The 18,068-nt window shown below is 34.5% G+C and overlaps 1 protein-coding gene across 1 annotated transcript in view; it reads right to left on the bottom strand.

The window, feature by feature from the left end:
• PPP1R12A (protein phosphatase 1 regulatory subunit 12A) overlaps nucleotides 1-18,068 on the bottom strand; it is a 140,278-nt gene that overhangs the window by 28,558 nt on the left and 93,652 nt on the right. The window contains exons 10-17 of the mRNA XM_035729305.1: nucleotides 13,035-13,250; nucleotides 11,053-11,147; nucleotides 10,519-10,623; nucleotides 9,451-9,618; nucleotides 8,883-9,059; nucleotides 2,012-2,102; nucleotides 663-863; nucleotides 258-426 (exon numbers count right to left, since the gene is read on the bottom strand). Of these exons, the coding sequence (XP_035585198.1) occupies nucleotides 258-426; nucleotides 663-863; nucleotides 2,012-2,102; nucleotides 8,883-9,059; nucleotides 9,451-9,618; nucleotides 10,519-10,623; nucleotides 11,053-11,147; nucleotides 13,035-13,250 (1,222 nt within the window). The remainder of the gene's footprint in view (nucleotides 1-257; nucleotides 427-662; nucleotides 864-2,011; nucleotides 2,103-8,882; nucleotides 9,060-9,450; nucleotides 9,619-10,518; nucleotides 10,624-11,052; nucleotides 11,148-13,034; nucleotides 13,251-18,068) is intronic.

The following is an 18,068-nucleotide window of genomic DNA, read 5'->3' as shown; positions in this document are numbered from 1 at the left end:
TTTTCCTATGTTGGTGGACATAAAAATTTTTGTGAAGTCTTCAATTATAAAGATATGTGTATCAATGCCAGACTACATAATTTCTATTTTTATTTTCTACTATTCTCATTCCCATCCATCATATTCTTTTTGAAAGAATAGCAGAATGATTCCCAGTTTAGAATGCTGTTTCCTTTTCTGTTGAACTACAAAAGAAAAAAAAAAGATTCAAAGGATTATTTGTAGGAAACAGTGTTTTCAAAATTTGGTTTTCTTACCTCTTTCATTTTCTTTTGTTAATCCTCTGGAGTAAGCAGAAGTTATACCTACAAGACTATTTGGCCTGTTTAGTTGACTTGAAGCATAAAGTGAACTGCTCATGGTAGAAACTGAAGAGGACGGAGTGGTTGAACTTGAAGTCGATACTGGTCTGTAACGTTGGTAAGTCTGTGAAATATTAAAATTAATACCCATCTAAAATATTAAATAGTTAAAAACATATAAACACTTAAATTCATTTTAAAGGAAAAATAATGTTCTAATCATCTCCAAATAATTCAGATTTCTAGTTAAAATCCTTTTGAGTATTTTGTATATGGTTGTTGGTATGTAAATCTCTTGTACTTGAGTCACAAGAACTATTCATACCATTTGACCCAGCTGTGTTGTTGGTGTACTATTACCTCATCATATGTCCTAGAGTACTTCTGTTTATATTCATCTTCTCTTGATATTTCTGACTCCTTCTTTTCTTCTTGCTTCTCTTTATCCTGTTTTTCTTTTTCCTCTTTTTCTTTTTCTTCATTTTCTTGTTCTCTGGTTCGGGTAGAACGACTTCTTCCTATTGTTTTTTCAGCTTCCTGAAGATCAGTCAATGTTACTCCCTGTACACAAAAAAGGTAAATTTAATAATGAGAGGCATTATAGCTTGTTTCAAAGGAATATTTTATAAGTAGACAAATTTAATATGAATGTATTAAAGTCAAATATACATGTTTGGAATTGGTTTGGAAATTGAAACAGAATTTCTACTTGGCAAGTCACATTCATTCTATGAAGAATCATCGTGAGCAAGCACAATAACAGGTACTGGGAAAGATATAAAGTATGTGTAATAAATAGTCTATATATTCAAGAAATTAACAAAAACAAAGGGGAGATGACAGAAATAACACATGAACTCCTAAGAAGTTCAGAAAAGAAGGAAAAACTGATATAAATATTGTTTATATGCTGAATTTATATGTATTTGTTTTTATGTATTTATTGGCAGAGAAAATTTCAGTAAAAAAATAATTTTTGAAGGATAAGCCTTGAAGAACAGGTTAGATTTCAAGGAGTAAAGGTACAAAGACAGAAAAAATATGTTAAGATCTTAGCAAATGGTTCAGCTTGAAATGTGAGTAAGAGTAAGGATCAAGGAGTTGAATCCGGTCGGAAGCTCCTCAACTGTAGGAAAGGACAGGCACAGCATAAAAGGATGGTGATATATCAGATATACTTAAAATGGCAAGGAGGTGAAGGAGACAGTAACTAGACTCAGTGACGTTCTCCTCATACTTGCACATCAGGGGTCTGAAATATCTAACATAATAGACCTATTCCCCACAACTCCAAATATTCATAGAATTCTTTAATAATTATCAGACATATTGATTAATTAACACTTACTGAATACTCTGTGCCAGACACCATCTTAGCAACAAAAGAAAAATTCAAAGACATACAAAGGCATATGCTAATTGGATTAAATATAATATTAACAAATGTGACCATATACAAAAGGCTAGGGCAGGATTGCTAATGCAATCTTTATTTTTAAGATTAACCCACATTATATACTGACACTGATCCCTTTTAAATTTTTTTAAGGTTTTAAAAATTTATTTAAATAATCTCTATACCCAACGTGGGGCTCGACCTCATAACCCCAGATCTCCAACTGAGCCAGCAAGGCACCACCAATGACACAGAGAAGTGAAAGAGAGGTAATTTGTTTTTAAGTTTTATATATTATACACATTAAATATACCTGTGTTGATCTTCTAGACTGTCTTGCTTGTCTAGATCTTGCTTTTCTTTGGGATTCAGACTCTTCATCTCTAACAGGAGTGAGGTATGATCTACAGTAATAAGTAAAAATTGTTAGTTGGAGATATAATATCTGTGAATATAATTACATATGAATGTGTGAATGATTACAAAGTTAAGCATTTTAATGGGTTTTAAGAAGTCTTCAAAAATGGTTACATCCACCCTGAAAATTCAGCAATACAATCTGATAAATTTTTAGATTGGAAATAATATTAACTTATATTTTTCAAGTTCTTCCTAACTACAGGTTTTTAAAAATTTTTTATTGTTATGTTAATCACCATACATTACATCATTAGTTTTGTTTTTTTTTTTTTAAAGCCATGTGACCTCAGTCCTCTTAGCCCCTGTTTTGGTTCCCTGCAATACCATGCTAGATGAAAGGTGACGTTCTCTGGCTAAACTCTAGACTGTCAATGTCTTTTTATGATAGAATGGTTAGGACCGAAGGCCACATTCAACATATGGGATGACTAGTCAGCAAGCAACACTCCCTGAATTCCTGCCATTGTGCATTTATTAATGATGTTTTTGGCAGATATAGTCTCGTTCACACTTTGAGTTCTCTAAAAAGTCAAGTGCTTTTATACATAAACTGTTTTAAAATCAGCATCTTATTTCTGGTTACTGATTTTCTGATATAAAGAGGACTTAATATTTAGCTTCACTACATTTCATCTTACACATCTAAGCCTATGTTCCATCCTGTCACAGGATATGCACCATTTCAAAAGCAAGCAATCTATGTCAAGAGATTAGTATTTAATTAATTAAAGGGTTGAATAAGCAAAGATAAGACAGAGCCCTGCAACACAACAAAAAAACTTCCTTCCAATGATCAATATTACCTGGGATGTTCAATTGTTAATACTTTATGTAGCTATAATATTACCATCTAATTCACATTTCTCAGAGAACACTCAGAAGTAGAGTATCCCTATTTTCTATGCTGTTTATCAAATTTATCTAGTTTATACCACCCTGCCCCTCCCCTCCAAATGCTACTTTTTAAAAAGGCTTTTCAGCTTTAGTATGCTTTCCAATTGGTAATTCGTTCTGCTCTTTAAACTCCCTAAAACTCTTCATATATCCATGGCAAACTTTGGAATTTATTCTTGGTTTTATGCCTTATCTTTTATTTTTCCTACGTGCCCTTTAAAGCTCTACGTTCAGAGAGTATAACATATCTCAAGCTCCTTAGAATAATTTACAGTTTTTTCAGAATTCTTTTGGAGAGCCCCATTCCTTTTGATTTATCTTTCTCTTCCTTCACACTCTTTAGTTTTTAGAAATCTGTCTCTCTAAAACTAGAATACATGATGCATTATTCCTAGGATTCACCTCGTCATCCAAAATCTACTTGCCTCAATTCCATCAATTAACTCTTACTTATTGGTTAAAGTTAGTTCTAGAAGACTGGTTTTCTGTGTTGCTTCTACTTTAATTACAGATAAACTTTAAGCAAGGTAAGTCAAGAACTTCTCTAGAGGGTGTTTTTGATTGAGACATCCAACAATTTAGAGAAAGATGAAAATCCTCTCCCTACTTTTTTTTGACTTAAGTTGTTTTTATCACCTGATGGTTTGAGAAAATATCATCTGATCTCTCTGCTTGGATGAATAACTCATGGCACTATTTCATAATGATATAATTGACTTTTTTTCCCTTTATCCATATGTTCTCTATCATGTTTTCAGTTCTAGGTTTCTAGAGTATTCTGAAAGATTACTTCTTGTTGCTATTATAGTAGCACTGTATTTATCTCATAAATCAGGCACACCTCACAAAGTATTAGAAGAGCTCTATCTTACTAGATTTGGTTTCTACTAGAATACTGGTACAGTTTTAAGTTTATAACTTAAAATTTTAATTAAAAAATTAAATGTCTATTTGTTTTCTGCTTTTATTTTTTTAAAAGATTTTTATTTATTTGAGAGAGAGAGAGAGAATGTGCAAGCACAAGCAGGGTGAGCGGCAGGCAGAGGAAAAAATTCCACTGAGCAGGGAGGCTGATATGGGGCTTGATCCCAGGACCCTGGGATCATGATCTGAGCCAAAGGCAGACGCTTAACCAACTAAGCCACCCAGGAGCCCCTGTTTTCTGATACTTTTAATTTGTCCTCCTAAACGTATAGGACAAGGAAGAAATTCACTAAACAAAATATTTTAGTTATCAACATTTCTTTAGTTTGACTTTCTTTTAGAGATTCAGCAACACATGGCTTCATCTGCATCAATGCATAGATCCAAAGAGATGATCAGATTGGTAGGATACCTGCCCTCTTGATGGTCCATGATGCTCAAGCTACACTAAGCTTGATATTTCTCTTTCTCCCACTGTTTTATAATTTTCATTTTGTCTATGTATCAACTCCTGTGAGATTTAAGCTTTTTATTTAGATATAACATATACTAAAACAGATATAACAGATACTTCCTATTTTTATAACAACTCTAGTGATTTTTCTGGGACAAGTAATTTAAAAGGTGAAAGAGAATAACAATAAACTTGTTATTATAGTTTCAGTTTAAGAAAATTAATTCTGGAATATAGTGAGGAGTTTCTTTGTGGCAGAAGTTGGTTGTATGTATTTGGAAAATGCTATACATTTTAACCTTCTCTGGGAAAATCACAACATGTTAAAGGCTCTGAGAAGAACCGAAGGAAGAAACTTGTTTAATCTTGTTTAACTATGCATTTCCCATGATTATTTAAGTAGAAAATACTTTTCTTTTGTGGTACACCTGCTACATGTGGAAAGCGCTCTGTGAAACATCAGCTTGAAAACTCTGTCCCAATGGCTATTTTTTTAGCCATTCATTTAATACTTATTTATGCATCTACTGCCCCTATGCAATTTATTGCTTTCTGGACACTTCCCAGATGAGGGGAAGAAAAAAAAAATAAAAGGAGATGAAACCTCAATGTAATAGCGAATCTGGTTAAACAGAAAACTTTATAGCAGCTTAGATGGCTGCACGTTATCATTTCAGTATTTCATGAGCTTCTCTGAAAGGAAGAATGAACATGGACTTCTCTGAATCTGACTCCCCTATGTAATGGTCAAAATTCCCATATTTAGTTTAAAACAGGGAAATCTGCATTGCCATTTGCCCTTTTAATCTCCAAGGCAAACAGAACTAATCAACCATCACATTCTCTTCAAAACAGCCTCAATTCTTTTCAACAGTTTCAAGTTGCCATAAAAGTTAAATATATTTATCATATCTTGTTTAACATATATAGATAGGTTAAGGGGATAAAAATTACTAAATGGGGGCGCCTGGGTGGCTCAGATGGTTAAGCATCTGCCTTCGGCTCAGGTCATGATCCCAGGGTCCTGGGATCGAGGCCCGCATCGGGGTCCCTGCTCCTTGGGAGCCTGCTTTTCCCTCTGCTTCTCTCTCTCTCTCTCCCCCTCATAAATAAATAAATAAAATCTTAAAAAAAAATTACTAAATGGAAGACTTACAATATCTGTTCATTTAAATTTTCCATACATTTGCTCCAAATTAGCATAAAAATCTAGCCTATCAATTTGTAATACACTATGTATTTCCTACTACTTTAAGAGACCCCGTCTGGTATTCAGTTCCTTTCTCCTCTCCTGGGGTTCCTGTATAGAGCAGACCTCTATGAATAAAATGTAGAGAAGAAAATTAATTCATATGTTTTATGTGTTTTTAATTAAAAAGAGCTGACTAAGGCACCTGGGTGGCTCAGTTGGTTGGGCATCTGCCTTTGGCTCAGGTCATGATCCCAGGGTCCTGGGATCGAGTCCCACATCGGGCTCCCTGCTCAGCAGGGAGTCTGTCTCTCCCTCTGTCCCTCCCCCTGCTCGTGCTCACTCTCTCTCTCTCTCGCAAAAATAAATAAAATCTTAAAAAAAAGAGCTGACCATGAAAAAGAATATATCAGTCGAATTCCACTGCTGCCTTAATCATTACTATATCATACTGTCATACTGAGCTCTTTCTTGTAACTATATAGGGTGCACAATTTTAGTCCTTAGTAGTCTCAGATTGCTTATTATTTTCTAAGCAACTGAAAGGTTGTCATTTTTAAATTAAGAATTTTTCAATAATTCCAATTACTCTATTTATTTTTAATTTCACTCACTTTCTTTTTTTAAAAGATTTATTTACTTGAGAGAGAGAGGGTGTAGGAGGGGAGGGGCAGAGAGAGAATCCCAAGCTGACTCCATGCTGAGTGGGGGAGCCCGACACGGCACTTGATTTCATGACCCTGAGACCATGACCTGAGCCAAAATCAAGAGTAGGACGCTCAACTGACTGAACCACCCAGGCGCCCCAATTTCACTGACATTTATACAAAGCAACAGTTCCATGTGAATTCATGCTACAAATATGAACTTATTAGTAAGATACTGTTTTGCAGTTTGGAAAGACTGAAGAACTAGAAATATTTAAAAAATGAAAGAATTTGCTACCATGATCCATCCTAATTTAAAGCTGGCTTCTCTTCTCTACTCCCCACCCCCCACCACCATTAATCCATTGGAAATCTTAGCTAATAAAAACAGAAAATCCTCATCCAATCCTGATCAATTAAAATACCAAAATTCAAGAGTACTGTGAAATTTAATAGTGAGTATGGTAATTTTACATAATATCTTAAAATATAAATGTAAGTTTACCTAAAATCGCATAAATATATTAACTTATCTTTTTTTATCCACAATATATATTTAAATCCTAATATATACATTTTGAGGACAAATATTCAACCATATACATTTCAAAACCATTAATGAAATTTAATTGAAAGACAAACAGAAGAGGCCAACAGTGTATTCAAAATTGCGAACAATTACTTGACGTGAAACAAAACACAAACATTACTATTACTGCAAACTTCACTGAAACAGAGTAAGACAAACAAAATTTCTGTAATATATACCAGGAAAAATTTCATATACATTTCGCTTCTTATGCATTTAAAATCTGTTCTGTCCTATTAATATCTCCAAATATTTAATTCTCAATCTTTAATGTCTTCCAGGATTAATTCCAAAAAGCTGAAACTCAACTCTCTCCAACAACTTTAAAATAAAGAAATCTGAGGTTAAGAATCATAATTTGTTTGTTCTGAAACAACTGATGATTCCAGGAAGATATTCATTAGGCTTTAATTGTCACTGGGAACATTTTTAAAAAGCATGGAATCCTAGAAATAGGAAGTATCCCAGAAGTTAAAAATTATATAAATCAAATACCTCATTTTACAGAAGAAGAAATTCTGACCTTGCGAGCATGCTAACCTTAGGATTAAAGCACAGCAAGGAGTAAAAAACTAAGGATTCCTGACCGTTTTTCCTTCACTCCCCCTATACCATAAAAGCAAAGTCCTCAAATTTATTTTCACTAGAAAAGAATGATGGAAGCCTACGATCCTCTAATTTCTGTTGGCTATATGGCCTTACCTGAAAACACCTCAAAAGCCTAAAACTAGTTTTAAATTTATAGAAAAATGAAGAATTAAATTATGGTATGACCTATACTGGTATTCAAATCACAAAATGTTAACTGCTTTAATGGTTTTATAGACGTATCAGTAAATTTCATCATAAAAATAGAAATAAAACATAAACATATTGGTAGAAAATAAAAGATGCAATGATAGAAAATATTTAACATTTAAAAGTTTAATGTCTTGTTACTTTTCATATATTCACCACAAATATTACTGCAAGGATATTAATACTTACTACAGGCCATGCACTTTGCTAGGCACCAGAGACAAAGACTGCATATGAACACTACATGTCAGAAATAAGACAAAGTTAATCTGGTTGGTATTTTTGTTAAAAGAAAAAAATACCAGTCATGCAGCTAATTTAATTTTGTAATATTAGAAAATAATAGAAAAAATATAGAAAAGGTCACATTTTGTTTCCTAAGACTTTTGTTTTCCTCAAGAGGAAAAACAAAATTCAAAGCTAGGAACTATGCATGATAGCTGGAAAAAACAGCTGGACTGATTCTCCTACAACCTTGGTTAGCTCTCACACTAATTGTATAAAAATGGAAAAGTCACTTAATATCTCTGGGTCTTAGTTTCCTTCTGTAAAGCAAAGATACCACAGGTAAGTTCCTTTCCACATCTGTGATTCCATACCAATTAGCAGCAGCAGGAAGAAGTAAAGCAATGCTCTTAATAACATTTAAGCACACAAAATAAATTCATAAACCCTTTAAGATATTTAATAAGTGCCTTTTATGTGCTAGGATTAAAACTAAGTGAATGTACTCAATGTACTTAAAAATTATTTGGCTTACATGTATGCCTAAGAAATCTTTAAGAGAATCTTAAAATGAAAATCTCAAAAATTACAAGAACAAAAACAGTTAACATCCATCAAATTTTTTTAATAATAATAATATTATTAAATAATATTTAATAATATTCTCTAAACATAGAGAATAACGAAAAATATGTTTTTGTCAGATTTAGTCTTCCATAAGTCTGACTGGGTATGTTTATATCTTCCATCACAAAAACGTCTTGAATTAAAACAACCATTAAAAAAATGAAGATGGCTAAGAAGACAAGTGTCTGGCTCACTGCCTAGAAATGAAAACATCAATTCTGTCCGAGGGAGTCACCAAGCCGAAATGCTAATAATTGCCCATTATATCAATCTACACAGTTCTGAGCTGATACAGGTTATTTCATTTATTAACCTACTCAAGAGACGGTCACCAACAGGACAAGATTAAAAAGCAAAACAAACAACTTTCATCACTGGGCAAGACAGATCAGCAGTCCTGTGAGGACCTTTACACACCTGCGTCTCTCCCTGACCTCTGATGTGGAGGAGACAGTGCCAGCAGTAGTTGTAGTCAGGGTTGTGGTTGAGGCTGCAGCATTTACAACAGTTGGAGCAACAGGGATGGTCAATGCCGTAGGAACACTGTCCTTTTCTTTTTCAGTACTATCCTCAGCCCACAAACGATTTGAGGTACTATCGCATCATAAAGCAGCAACACAAAAAGAGAAAAGGAAAACAGCTAAACAATGAAAGCACTTTCTAGCAGCTGAAACGTGACCACAGGGATGGATTTTTTTAAAACACAAGGCAAGACATCTTTCAACTATGAACCAAAAAGCTCACCCAAAACTGTCAAAGGAGAAATTTACATTTTAAGCAGCCTGATTCAAGGACAGTTAATAATTCAGGAACTTAATTTTTTCCCCAGACATGCATAATTGCCTCTTTTTGGAACCAATTTTTGATTGTAAATAATTTTAATGAGGTAAATGAAAAAATCCAGAGCCCCACAATCTTCTAAACAAATATGCATGCACATACATAAGCACACAGTAGGCCTGAACACAAAATGTATGTGACTCACCTGCTTTGTGTGCCTGCTGAGGAAGAACCCGTTGTAATCTTTGTAGTAGTGCTTGTGCTGGAAAGCAGGCTTTTCTGAAGCCCAGCTGCAGAGGTAACTGTTGGTGTTGATGTGGTGCTTGGAACACTAGAACTAATCAAATCATCTGGTCTTCTACCAAAGGAGCAACTAAAGGAAAGAGTCATATCTATATAGGATGTGTTTGTATGTGTATTCTATAGTTAATGTCTATATATTATACAGATTCACAAGGCTAGGAAAAATCTAAAAAACTGTGTTCCTAAATACACCACCGGCTCCAGCACCAAGAGTTGCAACTACAACTTGCTAGGAGTCTGGATGATTTCACTAATTTGGTAGTGTATCATTTTACTGCCTCCCCCCTCCCTCAGTAGGACTCAAAGATGATCTGATCTGGTATTTTTCATTCCTGGACTGTTACAGACCATATGGTCATGCCAGACTGGGTCTGAGAAAAACACTTACGTTTAGTTTTACTCAGGGAAAGTGAAGATGGACCTTTTTGAAGAAAAGTGTTTCAGCAATGAGTCACATCCTTAGGAATGACCCATGCCTATATTATACTTGTGCATCTTTTACTCTTCTTTTTGGCTGCTTTTAGCAGAGAAAATATTTAAAGGTTTTTTCCCCTCTCCTCTCCATTGTGATTTTATTACAGACATTTCCATATCTCTCAGTTCTGAGAAAGGCAGAAACTTCTAGGTCACTAAATAATGACCAGATCAATGAAGACACTGATCTACTTCAACTGCTCTAGTTAATTATATAAGGAGTTCCTTTTACATATGCTACAATCTAAAAGATACTTCCTAATAAATAAAATCTAATGAAATATATATATATATATATAATAGGAAGGCATAAGTAGAAGCAAATTTTCACCCATCTTTAAATATATATTCTGGGTCTTTAAATGATGGTTTATTTAAGCAACAAAAGACCTATTTATAAAAGTGCAATTTTCTTAATGATATGAAACTGTGGGCTCCAAACAAATTGCCTCATATTTTTATAAAAGACATGAAAGTTACTCAAGAATTATATTACCTTTTATGATAAGTTGATCCTTCATTAATTGAGCTATTCTTTTTGAGATCATCTTCCCATTTTCTTCTTGTGTAAGAACTACTTGTTCGCAAACTTGAAGAATCTCTGTGAAAAGAACATCCTTCAAATTCTGGTATATAATTTTAAAATAGGGTTAAGAAAGCTGTATATTAATAAACATTAGTAGAAGCAGAAACTAGTAAAACCCCTTGGGAAAACACTTTGGCATATTTATTAAGAAGTGAAAGTAATTCCAGTTCTAAGATTCTATCCCTAGGGTATAATCCTAATTATAAGGGGGAGGAAATTAAGACGTTTACTGAAGTTTTACTTATGATCACAAAATATGGGGAGGGGATAGGGCAGAGAGAGAATCCCAGGCAGCCTCCATGCCCAGCACGGAGCCCGACATGGGGCTCAATCTTACGACCCTGAGATCATGACCCGAGCTGAAATTAAGAGTTGGACACTTGTCACCAGGCTCCCCAAAAAAGATTTCATAGTAAAAACATAGAGCAAATCATAATGAATCACCTGTTTTCTTTCTCTTCAATGTCAGATGTACTGGCTAGTCGTCTTGGTATTGTAGGTGCAACATATGCAAGCCTAGTTCCTTTACTATCTTTCTCCTACACAAAAGGAAAAAAAATGAATATAAAAATAAATCTGTGTGATGATTATAGGAGCTTCTAGAAGTATTAAGGAAAAACTATTCAACAGTGTACAATTACACAGCTATCATTGTTGACAGTATTTTTCCAAAGTTCCTAGCTATACTCTAAAATTAATGTCTATCTTTAGTACTATAAACACTAAAGGACAACCTGTTTAAACCAATTTTCTTTTCTTTCTCCTTTAATCTAGAATTAGACAATATTTTAACATAAGGAAAAAAAATCCCTCCACAGTTTAATGACTTTTTCTAAATTTCTATAACAGATTATATAAGGTAATGCAGTATAATAAAGTAAAATATTCTTATTTTTCCAGGGAAATAAGGCTCAAATATAGTTGACTGGTAAGTCCCAATTATTTGTTATGTAAGTTATTTACTACTTGGATATAACATTAAAATATTCAGAACAAAAATTACATAAATTATATTTATCCAAATCTGGCTGAAACTATAGTAGCAAGGCCTTCTGATACGTTCCCACTATTCTGGCATCAAGTACTTGGAAAATAATTGGGCAGTCAATTTATACAAAACAAAAAAACATTAAAATTACTTGATGAGAAATTCCATTTCTGAATTTCTGATACAAAGAAACACTTTTAAACAGAGGAAGGAAACTATATGGAAAAAAGTCTAAGCACTGAAAATGCAACAGAAAATAAATAATCCAGCTATATAAAATATCACTGAATGAACTGTGGTACATTCTATTTGATGTAATTTATAATTTAGTACTACCTTTCCAAATATAGTTATTAAAACTACTCATTAGAAGGATGTTGCTTTTGATGTATCAGATGAAAAAGCAGATAAAAAAATTGCAGACACTGGATAAATGCAACCTAGGAGTATAATTACATTCTGGAATAAATAAATTCTAGAATAAATGCCCCTTAATACATTTTATTGTAAGCTCTCAAGTAGGTAAAGGCATTCGAGTATAATCTCATAATTTATTTTTTTGGCGAATACACCTGATTTTCCCAACACTTATAGAGGCACACTTCATTTTATTGCATTTAACAGATATTGTGGTTTTCATAAATTGAAATTTGTTACAACCCTGCATCAAGCAAGTACATCCCCACCATTTTCCAACAGCATTTGCTCACTTTGTGTCTCTGTGTCACATTTTGGTGATTCCCACAATATTTCAAAATATTTCAATTTTTTTTTTTAAGATTTATTTTTTTCGTTTTGAGAGAGCATGCACGCAAGCAGGGGGAGGGGCAGAAGGAGAGGGAGAGAGAATCTCAAGCAGACTCTACACTGAATGAAGAGCCCGATGAGGGGCTTGATCTCATGACCCTGAGATCATAATCTGAGCCAACACCAAGAGTCAGATACTTAACTAAATGAGCTGCCCAGGCACCCTCAAGCTTTTTCATTATTATTACATTTGCTATGGTAATCTGTAATCAGTGATTATGACCTGCTGAAAGCTCAGATTATGGTTAGCATTTTTTAGCAATAAAGTATTTTTTAATTAAGGTATGTATATTTTCTTTAGACATAATGCTATTACACACTTAAGAGACTACAGTATAGTATAAATATATTTTTTATATATAGTGCGAAACAAAAAAATTCATTTGACTTGCTTTACTGCAGTGGTCTGGAGTCAAACCCACAATATCTCCGACATATGCCTGTAATTCCATATTGACATCTGTTTAAGGTAGTTATATTTGTATTATCATGCAATTCATTAAGTCAGGTGAATTAAGTTGATACACAGATCTAATAATGATACACAGTAGAAAATCCATCAGATTTGATGTTCCTAGAAAACAAATTTAAATTAGAGTTTTGATAGAAACCGGATTAGGAAACAGATTACCTTTTCTTTATTATCCAAAGAGGAGGAAAGCCTGGGACTTGAAGCTGAACGCATCACACCTGCAGTGTCTTTGTCTTTCTGAGCCTCTTTAGATGCTGTGATTTCTGCAAGTGCGCCATAACTGCCAGTCTTTCTAAGTCCTAACCTCCAAGATGCAGGAGACTCATCTTTTCTCTCTTCTTCTTTGGGAGAAACTTTTGTAGCTGAGGTTGGAAACTGTTTTTATTTTATTTTTAAGGAGAAGAAAAAATAATTATCAAGACTGATCAACCCTTAAGCTGGAAATGACAAGTTTACAGATAGTATGTGTCAAATTACAGTTAATAGTTTCAGGAGAAACACTTTTACTAAGTAGGTTAATGTCTTAGTAAAAAATGTAAAGATCTAAAACTGAAAAAAAAAAAAAAAGAACTACCTTTCCAAAAGTTAGATTTAATAAAACACACTCCACACTTTATATCACACAGAAAAATTATGATGCAAATACAGAGAACGGAAATAAGCACACCATAAGGACTTTAAAACCATGCATCTTTGGCACCAGTATTTATATTAAACTTGTTATGTTGTAACCTAATATAAATCCTTGCACATAGAAATGCCTCACCATAGATTTTTCACCCTTACTGGGCACAAGAACAATGCCAGTTTTGCGCAAGCCCTGCCTCCATGATGCAGGATCTACTGATTCCACCACAGGCATGATAGGAGCAATGAAATCATACTAAAGCCAATTAAAATAAGACAGGTAAAGAGATAAAGATTGAAAGCATAAAAACAGAAAAGGAAGTTATGAACAAAACATACTTTTTAAAAAAAAAAAGGTTTTTATAGCAAATTAAAGCCCAATAACTGGGTAATGATCCAATCTTAAGTTACTGGGAACAAGTTCTAGTTTTAGTATGAGAGAGAGATTCTGAAAGAATCTAATAAAGAAATTTCTAAAGCAGTTAAAGGCACATGGAGCAGATGATGTTATAGTATATGAATGAACAAACTGACTGCACTTGAATTTTGTTTTGATTCATTTATATACTTGGGTTAAAACATTTTTAATCCAGCATAATCAACAAAAAGTAATAACTGACATATCTTCCATTTATGATATTTAATTCATTAATATTTTTAATATCACAGCCTTAAACTATTTGATTTTACCACAAAATATTAATTTAAACATTTCAACTAAAAACTAATTTTTTATACAAATACTTCATTTTCAAGGCTTTCCAAAAGCCATAAAAATGAAACATCTGTTATCTTTACCTATTTCATTTCATCAATTCAGAGTTTAAATACTTAACCGCAGTTAAGAATAGATGGATGAATATAGCAACTAACAAGTTCCTATAATTACAGGATATGGGTAATTAAAAAAAAAACACTTTTTCCCATATTTATTGCCAAAGTTTGCTATCATTAGCAGTTTAAGAGAGCTTATTAAAGCACCCAGGATGTCAAAGGGCTACTTCATAGACTTACACTATTGTGTAAGATACTTCTGATACCTCCTGTGAGTAATTCCTATCAATAGGGTAAAAAAACAGAATCAAGATACACAGCATTCCCCAGTCCCCAAAATGTGCACTGAAGAATTCTAGGGTGCCAGTATAAAATCACAAGGGGACTGTGGGGTATTTTAAAGTTTTAAGAGAAAGCACAGTGACACCTGTTGGACGCTGCACAAACTGCCATTGTTAACTTACTTGCACTTAACTACTTAAGGAATGAAACGAAGAGGTACTTCTTTGGCCAAGAGGCACTGTGAAAAAAATTAATAAACCATTAAGGGTTCCACTGACTGAGAAAATCCAGGGACTTCTGTAAACATTGTATACAATAATACAGGCACTGAGATGATTGGTTATTGATTTCTGAGTCTAAAGTCGTAGCATCCAAGAATAGGGGTTGGAAAACCTTTCTGTAAAGGACCAGACTGTGAATTTTAAGCTTTGCAAACCATAGGGTCTCTGTTTTAACTATTCATCTACAAATGATGAATGTTGTAGATGTTGAACCAAAGTAGCCACAGGTAATACATAAGTGAATGAATGTGGCTATGTTCTAATAAAACTTTATTTAGGTACATTGAAATCTGAATTTGTGTCACAAAACATTCTTTTGATTTTCCCAACCATTTAAAAATATTAAAACCATTCTAACATGTGGGCTGTACAAAAACAGGTAGTGGGCCGGCTTTTGGCCCACAGACCATGGTTTGCCAATCCTTCACCTAGAACCTCCCCCAAACTGGAAATAAAGTTACTCCTCCAGGACAAAATAGGTAACCTACCATTTACTGAATGGTACAACAGAAGCTAACATTTAATAGATGTTTGCTCCTGTCAGGCTTTAAGCTTAAAAGTCCTTCACATGGGTGCAACCAGCATTATCAATTTTGAAATGGACATTTGTTGTACTATAATGACTGATAAATCTCCATTATGCCTAATGTGAATTTGGATTTATTGGTTTCTATGTTTCAAAGCTCCTTTCAATTTTACTTGGTCTATAAATGAACATCTCTAAAATACTCAATTATACCCATTCCCTGAAACTCTTTTGACTTGTGTAAACAGTACACTGTTTTGCCTTTCTTACTCTTCTGACCACCTTCCTCCTTGGTCTTTTTGCTGTTGTTAGCAGTCCTGCAACATAAGCTTCTCAAGACTCTGTTCTCAGATCTCCTATCTTCCACCTTCCCTTTCTATTTTCTTCTCCTGCGGGAATAGGGTCTTCTATACTTCCTCAGGCTAAATATTAACAGTACTCAGCTTATTCTCAAATTTGTTATCTCTAGTTCAGTCTGACTCCTAAATTCCCAGTCCTGAATTTTTTTTTTTAAAGATTTTATTTATTTATTTGACCCAGAGAGAGAGATAGAGAGCACAAGCAGGAGGAGAGGCAGGCAGAGGGAGAGGGAGAAGCAGGCTCTCCACTGAGCAAGGAGCCCGATGCAGGGCTCGATCCCAGGACCCTGGGATCGTGACCTGAGCCGAAGGCAGCAGCTTAACCGACTGAGCCACCCAGACGCCCCAGCCAGTCCTGAACTTCTATTTACCTAGAGAATGAACTATCTAGAACTACAACTGGAACTCAACATATTTAAAATCAAACACCTTTATTTCCAAACTGGCTCTCCCTCAGTTCCCTATTTCTGTCAGTAGCACAATAAATTTCTTCAATTCCCTATATTTGAAATTTCATAGTCCTGTTAGACTTCTTAGTTATCTCCCCCCATTTATGAATTAGGTGCCAATTTGTCCTTTATTAAGACCACTGCCACTCCTCTAGTCTATCATCTTGGGCAACTTCAATAACTTTTTTTTTTCTAGGAGCAAATAGATAATATATTAAGATGTGAACCCCCCTACACTGTTGGTGGGAATGCAAGCTGGTGCAGCCACTCTGGAAAACAGTATGGAGGTTCCTAAGTTGAAAATAGAGCTACCATACGATCCAGCAATTGCACTACTGGGTATTTACCCCAAAGATACAAATGTAGGGACCCGAAGGGGTATGTGCACCCCGATGTTTATAGCAGCAATGTCCACAATAGCCAAACTATGGAAAGAGCCAAGATGTCCATCGACAGATGAATGGATAAAGAAGATGTGATGTGTGTGTGTATATATATATATATATGTATGTATACACACACACACACACACACACACACACACACACACACACACACAATGGAATATTATGCAGCCATCAAAAGGAATGAAATCTTGCCATTTGCAATGATGTGGATGGAACTGGAGGGTATTATGCTGAGTGAAATAAGTCAATCAGAGAAAGACATGTATCATATAACCTCACTGATATGAGGAATTCTTTTTTTTTCCCCTGAAACTGATTGCTTGCTTTATTTTTTAAAGATTTATTTATTTATTTGAGAGAACGAGAATGAGACAGAGAGAGAGTACATGAGGGGGGGGGGCCAGAGGGAGAAGCAGACTCCCCGCTGAGCAGGGAGCCTGATGCAGGACTTGATCCCGGGACTCCAGGATCATGACCTGAGCTGAAGGCAGTCGCTTAAACAACTGAGCCACCCAGGCACCCCATGATATGAGGAATTCTTAATCTCAGGAAACAAACTGAGGGTTGCTGGAGTGGTGGGGGGTGGGAGGGATGGGGTGGCTGGGTGACAGATATTGGGGAGGGTATGTGCTATGGTGAGTGCTGTGAATTGTGTAAGACTATTGAATCACAGACCTGTACCTCTGAAACAAATAACACATTATATGTTTAAAAAAAATAAAAGAAGATAGAAGGAAGGGAAAAATGAAGGGGGGGAAATTGGAGGGGGAGATGAACCATGAGAGACTATGGACTCTTGAGAAACAAACTGAGGGTTCTAGAGGGGAGGGGGGGTGGGGGGATGGGTTAGCCTGGTGATGGGTATTGGGGAGGGCACATATTGAATGGAGCACTGGGTGTTATATGCAAACAATGAATCATGGAACACTACATAAAAAAAATATGAAATGAAATCACTAAAAAAACTTTCTATTCAGTCTTCTCTCAATTAGCCTCCCTTCAAATACACCTGTATGTTGCTGCCCAAATAATATTCTATAAAGAATAATTCTCTCATGGCCTTGTTCAAACATTTTCAAAGGTTCTCTACTATCAAACTATAAAAATGTTACCATAGAAATGAAGACATTCCATAATTTGGCTTTACTTTTCCTGTTTTACTTTGTATATGTACCCTATAAATCAACCAAACTACACAACTTATTTTTCCTGCAAAATATTTCACATTATCCCTACTTTGCTCACATTGTTTCTCTTCTCTTCCTTTCAGTAAACTGTACAAACTCTCCTGTTAGTTGAAATACTACCTACTCATTCAAGATCTCAAATGTTCTAATTTTATTTCCTCAAATCAAATACAATCTCTTCCATATTTTTCCCAAGATAAACCGTCATTCTGTATTTGTACACTTTTATTGGCATACATATGGCCACAGTACATAGTTTTTTATTAAATTACTAATTACACTTAATAATTGGATTCAATTA

Source organism: Zalophus californianus, chromosome 9 (genome assembly GCF_009762305.2).
Source record: "Zalophus californianus isolate mZalCal1 chromosome 9, mZalCal1.pri.v2, whole genome shotgun sequence".
Lineage (NCBI taxonomy): Eukaryota > Metazoa > Chordata > Mammalia > Carnivora > Otariidae > Zalophus > Zalophus californianus.
This window is presented reverse-complemented; position numbering and strand designations above follow the sequence as displayed.